The sequence below is a fragment of the Acromyrmex echinatior genome, chromosome 10, assembly GCF_024713525.1.
Source record: "Acromyrmex echinatior isolate Ae372 chromosome 10, ASM2471352v2, whole genome shotgun sequence".
Taxonomy (NCBI): domain Eukaryota; kingdom Metazoa; phylum Arthropoda; class Insecta; order Hymenoptera; family Formicidae; genus Acromyrmex; species Acromyrmex echinatior.
The window spans coordinates 3,568,633-3,589,253 of record NC_141861.1 but is presented as its reverse complement, the minus strand read 5'-3'; the positions used below and the strand labels follow the sequence as shown (position 1 = coordinate 3,589,253).

The following is a 20,621-nucleotide window of genomic DNA, read 5'->3' as shown; positions in this document are numbered from 1 at the left end:
AAGAGAACCTGTTGCCCGTCACGAAGACGATTAAGATTACGATTTTCGTCTTCCGCACGCGCGCGCACGCACGGCACGCACATACGCAACGAGATTAAGGGGCCTGATCTCACAACGATATAATATCGTTACCGTTCCGCGGTTATCATTCACCGAAACCCACCCGCGGTGTCGGTTCCCGCTAATGCCCGACTCTCACGAGCGGCAACAGAGATTTCGTGTGTGCGCAGCTTCCAGGATCTTCGCTCTTTCTCTTTCTCTCGGAGAGGAGCAAGATCATCACCGGTTTCATCAAGATCGGCATGGACACGTAAACGCGAACGGGCGACGTTACACTCACCGTAACGTCGCTCGCGTTTCCCATCGTGCTCGCGCATCGAGGAAGTATTTCAGATTTTGATACCGTTATCCAGATTCCATCTTTATCCCGCGGTTTGCATTTTGTACGTAGCGTCGGGTGAGGCCGCTTCCATCTCGTATCTCGCCTCCATCTTCGCTCTACGATTCTTAGGGTTTAACGAAATATCCGCTTGAAATAGTCGGTCTAGTCGATTGTACCGCTCGATCGACTTCGACTATTATTGTATTTCGTGAATCAACGATGGTACGCGAAACGTTTAAAAATAGCTACAATCAATAAATGAAGATGTTTTCAAATTGAACGTGACACGAAAATTAAAGAAGCAATTATTTCTTTCATGGTAAGTAATTAAAAAAAATTAAGTTACAGTTGATTATCTCTCTCTCTCTCTCTTTCATAATTAAATAAATTATGTTCTCGTTAATTATCTGGAATTTCTCTTAGAACATTTTGATTACTCAGTCATTCCGATCACAATCGCGACACTAAACGGTTGGGCATCGCGCCGACGTTGATGAGTTGAATTGCAAATCGTCACATACACGCGACGATCGATCAGCGATGAGAGAACCTCGGAGAGAATTGGGATGTCCGGATGGTCTTCGCGAGCGAGGAAGTCACGTTTCGCAGGGACGTATGTGCGTTCACCTAACTAGAACTCTAGAGTAGCACAATCCTTTCATCTAAACCGACAATTTTCATATTGACTATTTCGATCGCGATTTTTTACTTGATGATCAATAAGTAAACGATAAATAGTAAATAAGCCTAGTAAATAAACGAATAAATAAATAGGTAAGCTTACTCTCTGAAATCTTTGGAGTGGAATCTAACTCTTAAAAATTGACAATTGAGTCATTCTTTTTCAATATTGACACTTAATAGATTACTCTCTAGAATTAGATTCCACTCTAAAGTGGAGCAGTAATTTTAGAGTAATAATTCTTAAATATATGATTCATTTAATTTTAGAATAGTAATTTTAGAGTAATAATTCTTAAATATGATGGTTATTAGATGAAATATGGCGGGCTTTCGCGCTACCGTGGTACATCTAGAGTTCCACACCTATAATCTGCTAGCATTTGCGCCTCGTCGTTCAACTCGTTCGGTAGATCAGCCGCGTGGTACAGACGAACGAGTACGGAATGAACGAGCGAAGAAACGAACGAGAATGAGAACGACGCGACAGTGAGAGAAGAAGAGAAGGACGGAAAGAGAGGTACGCTAAGAAGAGAGACCACCTACGTCTTCCGACGCGCGCCCAGCGGATATTCAAGAGACGGTGTACGTTCGTTCTTCCACTTTATTTCGGCTCTAAAAATGCTGCTACGAGGCCCATCGTGACACGAGAGTCGCGTAGCTTGTCTTTTTCCGACTTATTCTCTCTTTCTCTCTCTCTTTCTCTCCCGGATTCTCTTTCCCTCTCTCGTCCAATGTATAGAAATCTTCCTCTCTCCTTCAGCTCCAACGAGCGACGCCTCCGTGCCTTTGCTTTAACAGCCTTCCAATTTGTCAGAATCCTTCTCTGCCCCTCTCTTCTTCTTTCTATCAATTATCTTTTCTTTAAGTCTCTCTCTCTTTCTTCTTTCTTTTTTTTTTCTCAATCCTCACTCATCCGTTACCGTCCATCTATGTGCATCCCTTCTTTAGTATCGGTATATCATACCTCGAATCATTTGGCAGAGTGTCGTTGACTCATTGTGCGAGCTACGCATATGTCCCAATGGGGATCCCCAGTCTAATCCGCATTGTATAAAAGAGATCGTGATATAATCAACGCGTAGTTTGATATAGATACATAGATTGTGATGACTTTCATATCTACGCTGGCTAAATAAAGTTACTAGATAAATTGAGGAAAAGAAGATATCATAAAAAGATATCCTAGAGTCTAATTTTTCTTAGAACTCTATTGAATATATCTTTATCATTTCTATTTAAGAAAGTAACTAATAATAGATAAGAATAAAAGGTAATTGATCTTAGAACCTCCTTAAACGTTAATGTACATTAAATAATTATATTTCTTTCTTTTCTTAAAATACATTTCTTTCTCTCTTTTTTTAAAAATGGAATTTGATAAACATAGTAATTAAAACAACGTTTATCATAATCATCAGGCTGGAAAATTTAGATGTACATAGAATCTTAACGTATATAATATACACAGATTTCCACCCCAAAATTTATTCCTCGACTTCATTTATCGCGTCAGGCTTCGTCACCCCTTCCTAATCCTCCCGATCGCGGAAGTAGCTCTCTGAATCTCTCATAGACGAAATTACCCTTCTCCAATGATGGGCGAGTGAGGGGAAAAATAAAGTAGGGAAGAGGAAAAGGGAAGATTCCCCGGGAGGATGAAAAAATATGAGGTGCTCGGTAACTTAACCCCCAGTCTCCCGTCTCTGCGGGGTCCCGCAGACCCCCAGCTTACTAACGTGGGTCCGACTGGGCGGCATAAGAAAGGCGGCAGTGAAGCTAAAGGGGGGAGGATAAAGGGGGTACGGATGCGATGGTAGGACGTGGTTCTGAACTCGGCCCACGCCATGGACCAGCGTCGCATGGGTGGAATTACCATTTACATAGCGTTATTATGTTTGCGTATAATGTATACACATGTTAAATCAATTATTTAGAGAATGGCTCTCTCTCTCTCTCTCTCTCTCTCTCTCTCTCTCTCTCTCTCTCTCTCTCTCTCTCTCTCTCTCTCTCTCGATATCGCAGGAAACCAAGCGGTCCTCGAGAGAATGATAGAGAAGAGAAGAGGAGGAGGGGGATAAAGAGAGAAGGGGGAGGGGGAGGTGAGATTATTCAATATAGAATCTCTTCTCTCCTTCTTTCTTCATTTCCTATCTTTCAACTTCCTTTCCCTCTCCTGCCAGTGGCGCTCTTTGCATATGGATCTTGAATTTCAATTGTGCTTTTCAAGTTACATCCCCCTATTCTTTTGTTTCCGCCCCGGCACTTCCCCACAAACCCACCCTCTTATCCATCTTTCTTCTCAATGGTCTCTCTCCTCGAATTCTCTTTCTTTTTCTTCGCTTTCTCGTTTCTTGATGTTTTTGATAAAAAAAGAGAAGAAGAAAGAGAGAAGCGCTTATTAATATTTAAAGATGGACCTTCTAAAAATTCATGTGAACATACGTGACAGAAAAACGATCTCATAAAAGCAATTACATAAATCCAGATAAAAGATACGAAAGAAACCATTAGACGAGTAATATATGAAAAGTAATAAAGTAAAAAGAAGTAAACAAAAAAATTGACAAAAATGAATTACAATGCGACAATATTAAATGACTAAATTTCTCATATTTTAGAATTTCTCACTTTCTGAATGTAAATTAGCTTACGTATCGCCATAAATAAGAACAAACGTAAATGATTAGCAAACGAAAAAGAAATAAAGAAAATCAGAAGCCAAGTTGTATCAATCATTTATGTTGGGATAAGGCCAATTCACCGAAATATTTATTTGTTTCCGCGCGTCGTAGTCCAACTAACCAAATCCAAATAAATAAGAACCATCTCCCTTTCCTCATCATCCTTTATTCGTTCATAAATTTTCTCGGTGGGTATTAACGATGGATGATACGTGCAGCCGCGACGATGCAGCCTTCGTAGTGTAAACCGGGCTTTAATTTATCTTACGACCCCCGTGCCGGCGCGTGCATGAGAGAACGAGAGAGAGAGAGAGAGAGAGAGAGAGAGAGAGAGAGAGAGAGAGAGAGAGAGAGAGATAAAGAGCGGTTTCTGTATTAGCATGTAAATCACATCGTGTGAGGCTTTTTGGAATAGAAACCTTCCGTCCCAGACGCGACAGCGATAATCGAATTCTCTAATCTAAAACAACGAGGAGACGTGTGTAAGCGGAAGATTTGGCGAGTGACTACGAGAGTCACGTCTCTCTCTCTTCGCCCTTCCTTTTGCTTGATTCGTTACTCCGTTCAATACACGTCGGTCTCTCTGCCAAACTCCTTTCTCTTTTCTTTTTTTTTCTCGCGGATTAAGTCGCGTATTACTATGTAAATTGCTATCAGACCGCGATAATCAAATTAATCGTCCCAAACGATCGTCGGACAAAGTGAACTGTACGATCGTCCCTTCAATCTCTTTGTCTTTCTCACTCTTTCCAGGTTCACATCATCAGGGAAGAAAAATAAATGCGCTTGACAACATGCTTCAGCCTGATTTCGCGTCGTTCTTGATCATTTCTCGTCGAACGCCAGCGTGATTCGGTCTCTTCCGTGTTTGCGCCAACCGCACTGGTCCGGTTTTTCAAATTGCTGAATCTCACATCACTATGTAAATTACCGCGTGATTCTCTACAAGGAGGCATCCCTATGCCGTGATCGCGATAATTAAATTAATCGATCTAAATGTCTCCGAAAAACCGTCTCCTCTGTCCTGAGGAGGACCGAAAGAGGGGAGGGAAAGAGCCGAACCGGACCGACTTCAATTCGACCGATTATATTTCTCGTTATTCTTTTTAATTGGCTCGGCGCGATCTCACCGGTGCGACCGGCAAAAAAAAAAAAGAGAGGATAAATATCTCGTTAGAATCGGGCGGGCCACATCGCGTCCCGTTCCTCTCGCCTACGCTTTATTATTTTTCTACCGCATCGTCGATTCGCCGAAGCGATCAACGAAAATCATCGGAAAATTGCCGCTGCCCGATGCCGCGTCGCGACGCTCTGCTTTTATCCGAGATTTATGCGGGTCAGTAATCCCGCATACCAATAATCCCCACATGCGAACGAGACGCGATCGGCACATATATATCCGGCTTAATCAACAACGCCGAGGGGGGGAGGGAAGGGGGAAAAATAATTCTCGATCGTCACAATTGTCCATAAACGAGAAATATTCCAAATGAATATATAAGGTCGAAGGATCGTGAAAGGCAGGGCGGGGAAAACGTGGGACACCTCGTATATTTTCCTCAACGCGATTTGTCGGCCACCTGTCCGATCGACAGTTTATACGGCTCGGTAATTTTCACATACCGAGAATATTAGATACACGTCGAAGCGTTCCTGCGGCTGCTACCACATGCGCACAAGTATTTACATGTGTATCTGTGTGTATCCGAGCGTACCTGTGTGTGTGTACATGGTTGGTGCCCGATCGCGATGTGCCACGATTTTGCACGTGTCTTGCACGCATGCATAAACGCACAAGCGTTTCTCTCCTTTGCTTGGTATACACGCTGCGAGCACGATTTATCGAGAGAGAGAGAGAGAGAGAGAGAGAGAGAGAGAGAGAGAGAGAAGAGACAAGGAGACCGGTTAATGCGTTCCCAGAATCTATTAGCAAGCTCCCAATATTATAATTATTTTATTAACGGTTCACTCATTATGCTCTTTTTTATGGGCGAGCAATGGCGAATGTAATTTTTTTTTCCGCTTTTTCCTTTCGCCTCTCTTTGTCCTCGTTCCTTATGCTACTGATTCTTCCGCGTCACGATATAACGCCTTCCATAAAAGTATCCGCTTTGTCGGAGAACGTATCCTTGGAATTCAGATGACGAATCGAGCTTCAGTCCACAAACATGTTCGATTAATCGTACGATGTGTTCCCAGAAGACAGTAGTTGCTTTATAAATTATTTTAGCATGTCACTGATAATGAATATAATCAAGAACTTGGGAATGGGAAACAGATAAAAATCAAGATTATCACTTTGATATATCCAATTGCAAAAAGCTATTTAATTGCATGCAACAAAAAGTCTTGTGCAATAAATAATGCAACGCTATGTCATGATTTTTACTAATATATAGCGGTACATGGAATTTTATTAACAGCCTTCGAAATGAGTGGATTCGAATGGACGAAGACACCGGCGATTCGTAGAAATAATTATAAAATAGAATCGCGGGATTCGATTGAGTCACGGCGATGGCCATTCACGCAGATGTAATTTCCTTAAAAAAAAAACGCAATATTGATCAGGGAAGGCTGGTCGGTTCGTTCGAGGAGTCGTTAATCAGCACGATGAGGGCGATGAGAGGGTTCATTAGCAAAACATTCGCTCTCGCGGTCGAAGAAGATATTTGCGGTTTCTCTTTCCTTTCCCTCTCTTTCTTTCAGCCGGTCGACGTTCCCAGGAATCTTTCAATTCCCGCTTACGGGGTGGGGTATATCCTCGCATGCGTTGTTAAGACCGAGATTTTATGACACGATCCGAAATAACGAGGAACCTGAGTCAGCGCCGCGCATAAGTTATCTCGTTTCATTTCTCCCTCGAATCACCGGTCGAGTTCCATCGACGGTGACCTCGGTGGTCCACTCAATGGAAATGGCGAACGATCTTGTCAAAGTACGTCCAAATCTCGGGTCATTCAAAGTGTCTTGATATTCGATAGCCGATGATATCGTTGACGCAGCTATTACAGAGTTTCTTGTAATGCACCCTACTCGAATAAATAAACGAGACGGTAAACGTTACATTTCGGAACTTGGTACGGTAATCTAAGAGTTTACAGAAAGTATCGATACGATAACGACGCGTTTTATGGTATACAATATAACGCAGACGAGCGTAGAGCTGTGTAGATCATTTCTCGAGCTGAAGTTTTAACGCGTTAAGATCGACGTAACAGTCGGATTAGCGAAATTTGAAACATGGCCGTGTTAAAATCTTGAAACCTCGGTGTTTTTCTCGTACCCTCGCGCGCGTTAAATTCATAACGATAACGTTTATTACCATGCGCGACATTAAATGCTTCGTTCGCGTTAAAAGCGAGTTCACGAATGCAACCGGCTCGCCACCTAAACGGAACAGCTATTACGCAGTCTTAGAAATGCACTTACGAGCACCTGACCGTGTTTCGCACGAATACACGACGCCAAACTCGTTTCGATACACGTGAGACCTTCGTGCCTGATCCAGCCGTTCCGCTTATTCGCTGAACCCGAACCTTATAGCGTTTTCGAGTGCAGCGTGGTTGAACCCAACCCAAGTCGAATTAATGACGTAACATGCTCTACTTTGATTTTTGATTGAACGAGATCATGGTACTTTCGAATTAACCCGAGTTGGGTTCAAACTTATTGCACTCGAAAATCGCTATTAGTTAGTTGCAGCATATCGCGTTAATACTATTCAATGTGTCGCCCTCAACTCAGAGCTTTCATCTCGATCAGCTGATGAAGAACTGCTCCCATTTTTTTGATATACGGAAGAGGAAATATCATTCTATACATCGCGACATAAGTCAAGGCTTATCTTGATGCTAAGAGACCCAACTTGGAAAACGCGAATGAATTATTTAGAATGTCAACTTGTTCATTTGACGCATATAACTGACTAGTCTCACTACACTCTACAGTCTTCCTTACTCTAGTCGTACATGTTCAAGTACTATTCGCTTCGAAACAAAGCTTCGTACTTACTGTACTAGATATCTTATTTACGGTATCATTATAACGGCGCTGGTCGTGTACGAAAGGAGCAAGAGACATATATTCAAAGGGATAGACGCAGTCGCGAGAAGAGATGGAGGATCCAACAGCGGTGAGAAATCACTCGTTTCTTTTTCCAACTCTTCCTTTTTTCGCAGGTGCGACGGCTGCGGCAACGGCTGCTGCTGCTGCTGCTGCTGCTGCTGCTGCTGCTGCTGCTGGATGACGGAGGGAAGTCACAAATTTTTTCATTAATATGCAGCGAGACACTCCTAACTCCCTGCTGCTCGGAAAAGGTAATGTAGTAGCGGGGGCAAAAAGGGAGAAAATATCCGAAGCTCGCGCGGTGTACCGTGCCGATTCATATATGTGTGCGTGTATGTGTGCAGATGAGACGTGTTCGCACGCGCGCGTAGGTGTAAGAGAGAAATAATGGTCTGCTAGGAAATGTAACCAGCCGACGCTCACGCCCTCGCTTCGTCGCGACGCCTCGAGAGACTTTATGGGGATGAGGAAGGGTGGGGAGACGCAACGAAGAAGAAACGAAAGCGCACTGTTAGACGACGGCATATGCGGGAGGTGGTGTAAAAACAGGGGGTGAAATACCTATATAAAATGCCGGGCGCATCGGGCATATATACATCGATACACACCACTTTCCCGAAGCAATTCGTCTCGTTCGATCCTCGCGATATTGTCTGCCCAACAAATTGCAAACCTGCCTTCCTCACGTTTCGTAATAAAATTATTGAAAATATGAGTTCTACGAGATCAGTTTACCCTCGCAGGGATCACGTGAAAGAACAATATTGAAGCTGTCTAGCAAATAATCAATCAACTTTAGAAGATTTACATATTATGAATAAATTAGAGATTATAAGTTGTTTATTTAATTTTTAATTAATCCTCAAATTTTTTTATTTTTTTTAGTTTTCCATCAAGTTCTTCTTTAGTTGCTTACGTGGACAGTTTGATAAGTCGATGACTTTATAAAAGGAAGAGGACTGTATTAAAAAGTAAGTAGAATTTTGATTTAAAAAAAAAAGTAAAAAGAATCATCGACTTATCAAACTGTCCACGTATAAATTAAATTTGCAATTTACAGCACATATTTTATTCTTCTGCAACGTTATATCGCGAATGCATATTAACGAGGCATTTAGCAATCAATTATGAACAAATTTAAATGTTGAAGCTGAAGAACCGAGCTTGACACTCCTGGCCTACAGCATCGAAGTTCTCGAGCTCACGGAAATTATACCGGTTTGAATACTTGCTCGTCTGAAATGGGGAAACACACGTAACACACGGGACTAACGCAAATCGTTCGTCGTTGGCGTACTTCAGGCCCCGCTATTCGAGGCGTTTTACTGGGCGGCATGCCTAACTTCTCTATATATCTCTATACCTGTCTCTTCCTCTTCTTAACTGACGTCCTTCCTTCTCCTCTCTTTTCTTTCATCTCACTTGTGAGATTTTTCTCCGTGATTAAAATTTATGTTCAGTCGTGTACCCGGTGCGTGCATATCACGTTTCGTCTCGCGCAATGCTCGTTTTGCACCAAGTTGCGCATACATTTAAAGCGCGTTTACACATATAACATACACGCACACACACACGCACACACATATATTTATCACGTATAGCGTCTCTCTTACTCTCGCGCGCACGTTTTTCCCGCTTCACCCTGAGTTTGACAAGTTTATTTGTCTCTGCGGCGCGATCGAGCTGCATCTCGCCGTCATCGTCGTTGGAAAATCTACGAAGAGGAAACGCGCGACAAAGGGACCACCGATGACGGTTTCCTTTCAACGGAAGCGAAATTGCGGTGGTCCAGCTGCGGAAAGCTCGACCCGATGTATTTATAGGAGTAAGATTGGCATTAAAAGGGGGAGGGAGACGAGAACGAGAGGGGCGCGGTTTCGTCCAATCATCTGACGAAACAAAAACCGTCGGGATGAAAAAATACTGATTTTTATTCTGGCAGGTTGTACTGGATCGTCCCTTTGTGGCCTGTGCCACAGCTTGGGCCACCGAGAGCAGATATTGCACGTCGCCAATGATATTGAATATTTAAATCGCATTGATATTTCACGAGAGAGAGAGAGAGAGACAGAGAAAAGAGTATACGACAGCGTCGAGTTAAAAATATGAAGTTTTTTTCGGTCGCCACAGAGTCGATTTGGAAGATCGACCGACAGTGTGATCGAACGCGAACGCTCTGTCTATCCATGGATATCGATCAAATCAATTCTCCAACGATATAAGTGAAACGTCGTATCCACGTTGATAGGTTTTCAATAACGATATTTGATAGCTTGAATATATTAATTTTTCAAGCATCCTATGTTTCTTTCTAATTGATACCTAAATCAATTCGCAGTAATTTCGGTATCAACTGTGGCTGCTACTTTTTCAACTTTGGTTCTTTTTTTAGTATATAAAATGCGAAAGTCTTTTTTATTTTTACTATAGAACTATAAAAAGAATGCTACTGGAAATATCATGAATAATTTTATATTGATGGAATATCGTGCTAACTTTGCAAATCTGCATAATGGCGCAAAGGAACGTCGATAATACGGTCAATTTCGCGATAGATGCATTTTCGCTACGATGTATCTAGAGGGATACTATCGCAAATTCCTCTCTCTCTCTTTCCATGTCTCTCTCATTTGAACGACGATATCATAGCGCTGTCGAGTTCGGTCAATGAGAATAGCCTACATTCGTCGTGTGATCTTTTCCTCGCGCATGGGCAACGCACACAAGGGAGGGAGGGGGAGGGAGGGAACCGGAACCATAAGCCCTCACTTCCACCTTCACATACACGTGTGTACGAAGAGAGCCAGGCACCGTCCTTTTCTCTCTCTCTCTCTCTCTCTCTCTCTCCCGTTCTTCCCTTTACTTCTCAGACGATAGAGGACAAGTCCTACTCCGTCCTTGTCGGACCGATAGGATGCTGCCAGGCTTTCTTCGTATACAGTCGGGGCCCAGGATCAGAGTAGTAGGTTGTACAGGTATGCATGCGGTGGGTTGGCCGGGGGCATTCCTGCGGCGTTGCCGCGTCTCTTACTCACCGTGCCCTGAGAGAGTAAGAAACGAGAGAGAGAGAGAGAGAGAGAGAGAGAGAGGAGAGGTAACAAGGAATGGGAGAGAAAGAAGGAATGAGAAAGGATGAGAGAAGGATGAGAAAGGAGGAAGAAGTAGAAGCGACGAGCTGGGCTCTCGCACGGCCACGAGCGCAGCTCGAACGAGTCTTTCTGCCTTTTCGCGGAGGCAATCGAGTTTGCACGGGAAGAGGACTGCCTCTCTCGCGAGACCCGTTCCCGGCTACCGCCCGTCACCGCCGCTCCTTGCTCCCGATATCCCGATGTCGCTCCTGCACCGGGGAATCGCTAACTTCTTCTTCACTACTGCCGAAGAGGAGAAAACTCACTCCGTCTCCCTATATTCCTGGAAAACGCGTGAGACCCTGCGAAAGAGCATTGGAAACTTGCGCGTTATACGACGAGAGATCACTCGCTAATGAAAGAAATCGCTCATACCGGGATTAGTTAAAATTTAATCAATCTCTTGAGAAATTCACCGAGAAGAACTGCGTCGAGGTAGCGATTAATGTATTTAAGGTAAAGGAGAGGTCAGCGGAGAAATTAGCGAGGAATGAAATGTAGGAGAGAAGAACGGAAGGAAACTTTTTCGTCTATCGCAATTTCGATTTCGTCCACTTCTGATTTCGCATCGGCTCTCGGCTAATGTCCGCTAATGTGCAATGGAATCGAATGAAAGTAAGTTTTCGAGTCTTGGGTAGGGTTTCATCGGTTCTCTCGGCGATCGCATCGTCGGCGAGCAAAACGATGGACTCGCGTCTGCAGTAAATGAGTTTGGAACGCGAGTGGACCGTAGCGTTCGTGGGCCTTGCTTCGAGAAAGTAATTGAGTTTCGACTGCCGTATTACAGAACTGGGTTCGTCTAAAATCCTCGAAAGAATTCGAAAGCACTCGGAAGAACTTGCACAAAAAGCGCGGCTAAATTATGTATAATCGAGAGATTATTAGTAATCTAAAATAACTCTAATTTCATAGTTCGTTCTTATTTCAAGACCTCAAGTAATGTCTTAAGAAGCTAATACGGCTCTCTAATTAGTTCGTGACATCTTAAGATTATACTTAAGACAGACCTAAATATAAGAATCGATCATAAATACTGACCTAAACATTTTTGTGTTCAATATAAAGTATATACTTCTATTATTTCGTTTAAAGATTATCATATAGATTTTAAAAGTTTTTAATTTTTAGAAAATAAATATACTATAATCACACAACTTTATTTATGGGTGTTTCACCAATGTTAAAAAACCAAATAATCGCCGATCTGAATCGATGTATCGGCATATATAGCGAGAGGACAGATTAAAGAAACGTGTGCATTCATTCAAGACTTTACACGGTAAGCAGTTTAGGAATTTGATCTCGCAAAATGTCACGCGTTGATGAAAAATTTTAAGTCCCGATAATTCGCGAGCGAGCTCTCGAAGCAAACGATATTCTCAAAGTAACGGCTGCACACATGCTCGTAAAGTTCGGGAACTAAGGTAATGATCGCACGAGTGCGATCGAAGGATAAAGTTCACGAATGTTAGCAGCAGCGGCGACGGCGATGGCGAAAGAGAAGAGCAGCGGGAAGCGTAAAGATATCGTGGGGGTAAGGATAACGAGGAGCTCGCGTTTCGTGCGAGTCGGGGGAAACGAAGTTAGCCGCCTCCATCGGCAGACACGGTCCACTGGGAACGGATCCTTGGTAAGTTCCATTAAACGCGTTACGTACCGGAAGGGGAAGAAGAACTCCCGAGGGGCAGCCAGGGAAACTTGCGGCTATGTCCGCGGTGGCCGCGATCGCGCAGAATGTAATTTGAAGATCTCGAAACTGAAACAGCCGAAATTTGCCAAGAACAAGGAATACGCGAACGGGGGAGAGTCTTGATCATTATCTAGTCAAACATAAAGAACAAGATGGCTACTTACATCCAAGATATATTCTCTGAATTTGAATCAGTGAAATTCGATTTAAAAGGAAAGGAAGTGTTTGCGTAGTGTATAATTAAAACATCAATATTTGCACGTTTCAATACTATATACATTGAAATTTTATATACTAAAATAAGATTAACTAGATGACATTGATTTTTCATTGATTAAATTTCACTGTGAATTCACTGATTACCAGTGGTATCATTGTGGACTGATGTGTGATTATCCACTGATTCAAATTTAGAAAATATTTATAAATTGATACAAATTATGTTTTATATCATATAAGAAATTCAATCTTTTTTTCTCCTATAATCATCAAAAATATGTAATAAATATTAGGAGGAAAGAAGGAGAGGACTAATTCAACGTGAGAAGGTCTATTATTCCATTTTCCACTAATTTCTAGTGTTTAAATTCCCCGCTCATAATCGGAGGGGGTTTCAACCCGTTCGTGTGCATTTTATTTTACATAAACGCTCCAAAACCACACTGTACGAAATAAGGCGGGGCGCCGCGAGTTTGCTGGTCGAGTTCGTGAAGGCGTCTCTACGTCTCTCGAGCCGCGCCGACCGTCCCCAAAAGCGCGACGAAACGATCCCCTTTTAATCCCTGAACGCTAACTACCGGCACCTCGGATGATCTTGCAATTCGGAAGATTGGTCCGCATTACGAAATTATCGTTATTCCCCTCTACGAAAGGAGAGAATGAGAGAGACCGCGGAGAGGGCGAGCCATCGAGATGCCCGAGGCGCCAAGCTTTTTTTCAGTTAAAATATGGAAAACGTTCCGGGTAGCCCGTGTGGATGATCTTCAGAAACGCATAATGGGACTGGAAGGCCAATCTTGGCTCCGTTAAATCACGTTCGCAACGATCGGGACGAGGGCAGTGCACACAGAAGAATCCTTTATCCGAGCAAACAACATCCATCGCCTCGAGACACCGACTTGGTGCTCGTAAGAAGGAAAAAAAGGGAGGAGCGAAGAAAAAGAAAATTAAAAATGCGTTACCGTGAATCTCAATGCGACGAGGAATTATATCGCGATTAAGGACAGAAGAGAAACAAAGAACTTAATTAATGTAAGTGGATCTAAAATTTCTTCCCCTCGTTTTCATCTGAATATACTTGGAATAGAATAAAATGAGTTTGAGAGGAATATATAAGAATAAGAGGTCGTCAGATTATAAAAGAACGATTTTGATGAAGTACCTAAAGATTTAGCTATCCAAAGAATTATGTAGAACGTTCAAAAACTGGTGCTTGCCAGAATGTCAAAAGTTTTTGCGGCATTGCTTGAGATTCCAACGTAATTATTTTGATGATCCAACGAAATTATTTTCAGATCTGCATCTAACTTCTTTAGATACTTTAGCAAAATATCGTTCTTTTATGAAGAATATTAAACACACGTAAAAGTTTTTGCTAATATAAAAACAATCTCTTCAGTCCTTATGTTGCAGCGTATATATATCACAATATTAAAAGAGATGTTAAATAAGAACTAGAGACTTTTCTCTCACGAGACTGCAAAGAGACGAAAAAAAAAGAAGCAGGCGAATTATATAAAATAACGATCTAATATGAGTTACAGTAAATGAGGAACTCATAGCTGCCGCTGATCGGTCGCTAGGATAGACGTGTGTATAGCGGCGCGTACGCAATTAGTGTCGTGGCAATTTGGTCTTTCTTTCTTTCTTTTCTCTCTCTCTCTCTCTCTCTCTCTCTCTCTCTCTCTCTCTCTCTCTCTCTCTCTCTCTTCCTTTCGTATTCGTCTCCGTGCAATAAATCACGCGGCCGCCGCGCCGTGCCGTGCCGCGAAATTACGACCGGAGCGTCAGGAAATGTCGACTTGATGCGAACTAACGTGTCTCTTACGTTCGCTTCTCCGTTAGTCGAAAGAAGGCCCAATGTTTCAGATCAGGACAAAGAAGTGTTTGTGAAGTTAATACGGCGTCTTACTAATTTTCAAAAAAGCAATAATAATTTTTTTCATTTCTTTATTTTATAATTTTAAAGATGCAATTTTTTTTATTTTGATAAGAAACTCTAGAATTGTGAAATGTGTACTATTGGGACTGTCATCATTTTTATATTAATAGAATAGCGTGCAAACTTCGCAATCTAGACAATAGATATATAAAATGACTATTACTATAGTCGTCCTAAGATCTTTTTCGCAATTAATTAATTCACATTAATTTATTTTAGTAATATCACGTTACAATTATTTCCACACAACCTTAATTTACTTTAAACAAAGTTCTTCGCGGATAATTGAGGATACTAACACCAAATTGTTTCTCCTAATAAAACGCAACGATCGACGAGATCAAAAAGTATTTTAATTTCCAGATTAAAAGAGGTAGCTTTAGTAGACGCGAAGATAATTAAGTTATCCGCGATTCGAGTTGACGATAAGCGATCATCGAAGAACTCCGCCTTCTCGAGACAATCGACGGATCGGTCGATCATGTGGCAACAGCAGTGCGGGCGGTTAACTAACTGCTTTGGATCCTACCTAACCCGATAGCCGATACATCTGGCTAAGTATACATCCGAGAGTGGCAATCGGACGCGATGTATCGCGACCTGAGGTGTCGCTGTGGACTATCATCTCAGCTTGATTAGCCCTACGTAGATAGATACAGGCAGAAGAAGGTAATGAAGAAGAGAATAGAGAACTGAACGAACACGAACGAGCGAATGGATGAACGAGCGCTTACCTTGTTCCGCCTGGGTCCCTCGCGGGCAGATTAGTAACAGCAGCAACGGCAGAAGGTGGGCAGCGGAAGCAGCAACGGCGGCGCAGGTGGCTAGGAGGCCTGCTACGCCCGCCATATTGAAGGGGGCCATTCTTATCGCCGTGTGGGCCCCACTGCTGTCGCGGTGGACGGCCGCCGGTCCTCTCACGATCCGTGCGAGAGGATGCAGCACACCGGCCAGCGTCGTCACTCTCGCCTCCTCATACCTCCCCTTGCGCTTTGCGTCGCGTCGTCTTGCGCGTCACGGCAGCCACTGATTGCCACCGCCGGATTCCTCCACCCTCTTCGTCGGCACCACCACCTCCGCCTTCCTCACCGGCCACTACTTTCCCTGCCCGCTTATGCTCCAGCTTATCGCTCCGACGGCCGCTCTTATTTATCTTTAGAATTATTCCAACGGACTGATGACACAGCAATAGCAATCACACGTTCTTCGATATTTCTTGTCTCAAAAAGGAGACTGTGTGTGATAACGTTATAAATGTATAATATTGCCCAATAGTTTATATCACAGAACTATCGTCTTGCTTCATCTATAGTGCGTAGCTTCTTTTAATAGTAAACGGGGATCGATATTTTTTGTTCGTTTTACATGGTGATACGATGTTTTACAGCTCTACTACGGCATTTTACTGATTGCTGCATCTGAAAGAAATAAAGATAATTCATGTTAATTAAAATATAAAAATACTATTTTTTCTACTTGCGTATTATTTGTACCTTCCTTTACTTCCAAGGACATCGTATATGTAGACAAGCAACATCGTTTTTATCTCATATGAATAAAAAAGCAAAACCAGTTGGTTTGTTTTTTCTAATAATCTTCTAATGGCATCTTTGAAAGGCACCATATCATTTTCATAATTCTCGTTGAGGAAGGTATTGCTTTATCTACGATGTTGCTGATCTATGCAAAATATTTTCATTTTTTTTTTAATATATTGACATTGCAAGTCAAATAATGCATTGCAATTCTTGACATCATGTGTAGAAAATTTATGATAATCCGTGTAACAATAAAATTACATTAAATAAGATATTTTTTTAGATATTATAGTTTACAACTCAAGTTTTTTTAATTTCTTTGATATTAATATTATTAATATATAAACATATGTTGATTTTATTGATAATAGTAGAGTTGCTTATAGTAAATATTTTAATAATTATATATATTATATTTCAGGGGAGGTGGAGTTTTATTTGATTTATTATTTGATTTTTAGAGTATGTGAGAAGGTAATAGAGTTAAGTTTAATAGTGATAATTATTCGATTTAGGGGAAATGATTTATATTATATATTTAATTTTAGAAAATTTTAATGTATACAAAAAGAAGTTTAAATAATTGAAAATATAATTGAAAATATAATAATAAAAAAGTGGGAAGAAGAGAGAGAAAGTACTAAATGTTAATGTATAAAAAAGTTTAAGAAATGAATTGCGCATCATTCCTATTATTCCGCATTGTTCCCCTAAAAATACCTTGGATTTACTTATCTATAGATCCGATTTACGTTTATGATGTTTAAGAATCATTTCATCTTTGTTATTTATAAAATATTAAACAAGGACAAATGATACTCACGAGCGTTGTGAGCATAAATCGGTCTGCAGCCTAGGTCTAACAAACTGGCGAGAAAAATGTGTCATATGTATAAGAGAAAGAAAGTAAACCGGATGACATATCTCGAGTTCAAGGTTAACTCACATTTGTGAAGGGTTTCAGTGGCACCGACCGGAATTCATTATTCTCTAACGGCCAATTATCGTGGAAAAGAAAATAGTGCTAGTAAGGAGAGAGTACGAAAACAGCGAGGGGATAAAAGAAATAGGAAAAGGGACGAAAGCCCTGTACAAAACTTTGGGGTTCATCACGATAGTGGAAGGGTGTTGGGATAAGGCGAGACGGGAGAGCAAGGGGTTCCAGGATCAATACCATGCGTATATCCATCTCCCTCTCGCTTCCACCATCTTCGATCTCCGTCTTTCTCTCACGCTGGTAGAGAACGCAACACGATAGGAAGAGAGAAACAGAAAGGGGAAGAGAGAGAGAAAGAGAGGAGGGGGGGAGGCGAAGCATCAACCATCCCTTTTCGACCAACTGCGTCTTTTGCTTTCGCTTTGGTAGGCCCTAGGGTCTGGCCGGCGTCTCGCCATTCTTCGACAAAACGAGAGAAACAAGACAGAGGAGGAAAGACAGAGGGTGCCGCGTGCAAGAAAGCGCGGGCGTGAAGATCGAAGTAGGAACGCAATTCTAGAGTGCCGAAATATAAAGGGGTGAAAGAGAGCGAGTGCATGTCAAACAAGTGTATAAAAGAAAGATAGGAAGAAGAAAGAAGTGAGGAGGGAGGATGACAGAGGAGAGACAGAAAGAGAAAGAGAGCGGCGGTAGGTATATATACGCTTTAGTTCTTCTAAAGCGGGCAAAGACCTTCTCTCACTTCTTCCCCTTCTCTCAGACTCTAGTCAGGTCAGCCAAGATGCATCCGCAAAATTGCAGACTTCAGTGAAACGCCGCCGCCGCTGCTGTTACTCGACTCCGATCAGCTCAGTTCAGCTTGGTGGACAGCGCCTCCTAGCTCGGCTACCAACCAGCTACTGCAGGTACCACTCGTTTTCTGCAGTTGCCATTGCCCAAGTGATCTCGTCAAAAATTTAAGATGTCCTCCTTCTATCCGAGAACGCCGCTCTCGAGTCTCCTCCATCGTCCTTTCTATTTCGCTATTTCCAACTTGAAAACGACTTCCTCTTCGGAACGACAGATATCTGTAGTGCTTCTTTTCCATTCAGCCTTCTCTTTCATTTTTTTTTACAAGATTCGCTAGAGAATTGCCGAAAACAACCCTGCTCGTCTCAAGAGAAAGCACAAGTCTCAAGAAAAAAGAAAGATTGAAGTGGCAATGGAAGAGGAAAAAAAAAGGATGACTGCCTGTAGGCGAATACCTTTGAGACGCAGCTATTTCCTATTTTTTTTCTCTTTGTTCGATCCCCGCGCGTCTCGTTACCGGTTACTTTTTCCTTCCTCCAAAAAGTAGACGTAAACACGACGGGGAATTCATTCTGTCTCTCCCGTGGATCGTTCACTAGGTAGGTGGTTGGCGATCTCCTTCAATGAGCGAAGGCCTCTCTTTCTTCCTCTTTGTCTCTCTCCATCTTGCCTCGCGTCCTCTTCCGGACCAGACCTCTTTCCGTATACTCACTACCCAGGTAGGTATTTGCCAAATTGCAAATTTCGGGAGGCAGCGGAGGCCTTCCGACTCGAGTGGCTCGTGAAAATTTTAAGCCTTGCCTCTATGCGATGCTGTGTCTCCTCCAACGAGCTTCGCGTCGAGTCGAGTCGCGACACACTTGCCCGTTGGATCGACGCAAACCCACAAAAAGGGGAAGGTAGAAGAGGGAGAGACACAACTGAGAGTGCGCCTCTGATACATATATACTATGTACAATGCCTCTCTTCGGCTTACGGAATATCTTCGAGTGCACTTGCTTTCTTTCAAGGTGAAAAACCTCCCTCTCTCCCCTCCAGTCTCGTGACGTTGCGTTCGTGTTTCCATCCCCATTCGCCACGAACCTTCCGACCACTCTTCGCACCCAACTCCCGCGGGAAACTTTCGCCAATGCAGCTTAGCTTGGACGTTTTTATCCAGATTAAGACGCTTCCCGTCGTTGCTGTTTCACGGAGTTTATTTCGAACAAGTTTGTTATCCGAACGAAAGTCTGTCGGTATCTTCGAAACATGATGAATGGTACTTTGATTGTTACGATGTTACAAGGAAGGTAAAGATATATCACACATAACGGAAGCCTATCGCTTAATTCATGCCACTCAATCTTATAGAATTATACGCTTGATCTAACGGATTTTTTAGAGATTTTTTTAAGAGACACCGCATTCCAGCAGGAAATTTTTCATTTCGTCAATAATTTTTATATAAAATATAAATAATAAAAGAAAAGAAATCGGATTTTCAAGACTTGCACGAGAATAATAATTAACGCATCATTATAATTTTATTTTTCTAATCGATGATAATGGAAATCTATATTTTTACTTCCTACGGAAAAAATTCTTTTTATCTCTCATCCAGCATTTTTTCGCTATTTAGAGAAAGAGAGAGCATTAAAATAATCTCGCGTAGAGCCACGTGCGAGTCCTCGCTCATCTTCTTTCTCCTCTTCTTGTTCTTCACCTTTCGGCGACTCGGCAGGCTCTCGCTTTCGCTCTTCTTGTTTCTAGCGTTTCGTCGGACTTTCCTCGCACCACTGCCGGCGCCCGTGACCGCCCCGGGACAAATTCTATTTCCGGTTGAATTTAAGACCCCCCGGAATACACGGATTTATTTCACCGACGTGCCGCGTGCAGCGGGGAGGGATGAGGAGAGGAGAGGAGAGGAGAGGAGCGGCGCGGTTTTACTCCGGATCCAACGAGGCTCGTAAACGTAACAAAGAAAAGATGTATACTCTGGAGACGAGAGAAGCAACGCAGACACGAACGCAGGGCGAAGAGCGGAGGAGGCTTGCGAAGGGCGTAGGAGAAAGAGTAGGTTCCTCGAAATTATTATACCTTGGACGATCGCCATTCTCGGAGCGATCTGGGCGCTATTATTTTTCCAAAACTACGTCTTCTACCTCGAACCCAATTTCTTCTCTTTTTTTTTAAATTCTTTTTCTTCCTCACCTAGCCGACATTTACGATAGTAACGATCGTCCGGTTAACGAGTGACGGATAGACGCAAGAACCGAGACAACTTCCATTCTTGATAAATGAGAGACATCGTCGTTAAGGCATCCATCGCGTGATCGGGTCTACTTTTTAGAATCTCCATCCACGATCCTATTCGAGATTTTATTGCGATGTGTTTGTAACGATAAGAATTTCAAAACAATTCTTTGAGACATTATGTCATCTCTTTTCTTTTATATCTTCCTTTGAATCTTCCATGTGCTTGTTTCAGTCGGTTCTATTATTTGTTTCCGTTTCTTTGATTTATACCGTTTGTATAGTATACCTACGCTTAGAATTTCAGTTTGTGCTGACGATAAATAAGAAA

At 42.3% G+C, this 20,621-nt stretch overlaps 1 protein-coding gene across 16 annotated transcripts in view; it reads right to left on the bottom strand.

Moving 5' to 3' along the window:
* Window positions 1–20,621, bottom strand: part of Eph (Eph receptor tyrosine kinase) — a 107,574-nt gene that overhangs the window by 48,401 nt on the left and 38,552 nt on the right. For 15 of the 16 annotated variants that reach the window (XM_087410752.1, XM_087410753.1, XM_087410757.1 and 12 more), the window contains one exon: window positions 15,529–16,212. In XM_087410752.1, the coding sequence (XP_087266878.1) occupies window positions 15,529–15,658 (130 nt within the window). In that variant the 5' untranslated portion in view covers window positions 15,659–16,212. Of the gene's footprint in view, window positions 1–15,528; window positions 16,213–20,621 lie in introns of those variants that run through there. The other variant, XM_087410767.1, reaches the window with a different exon arrangement.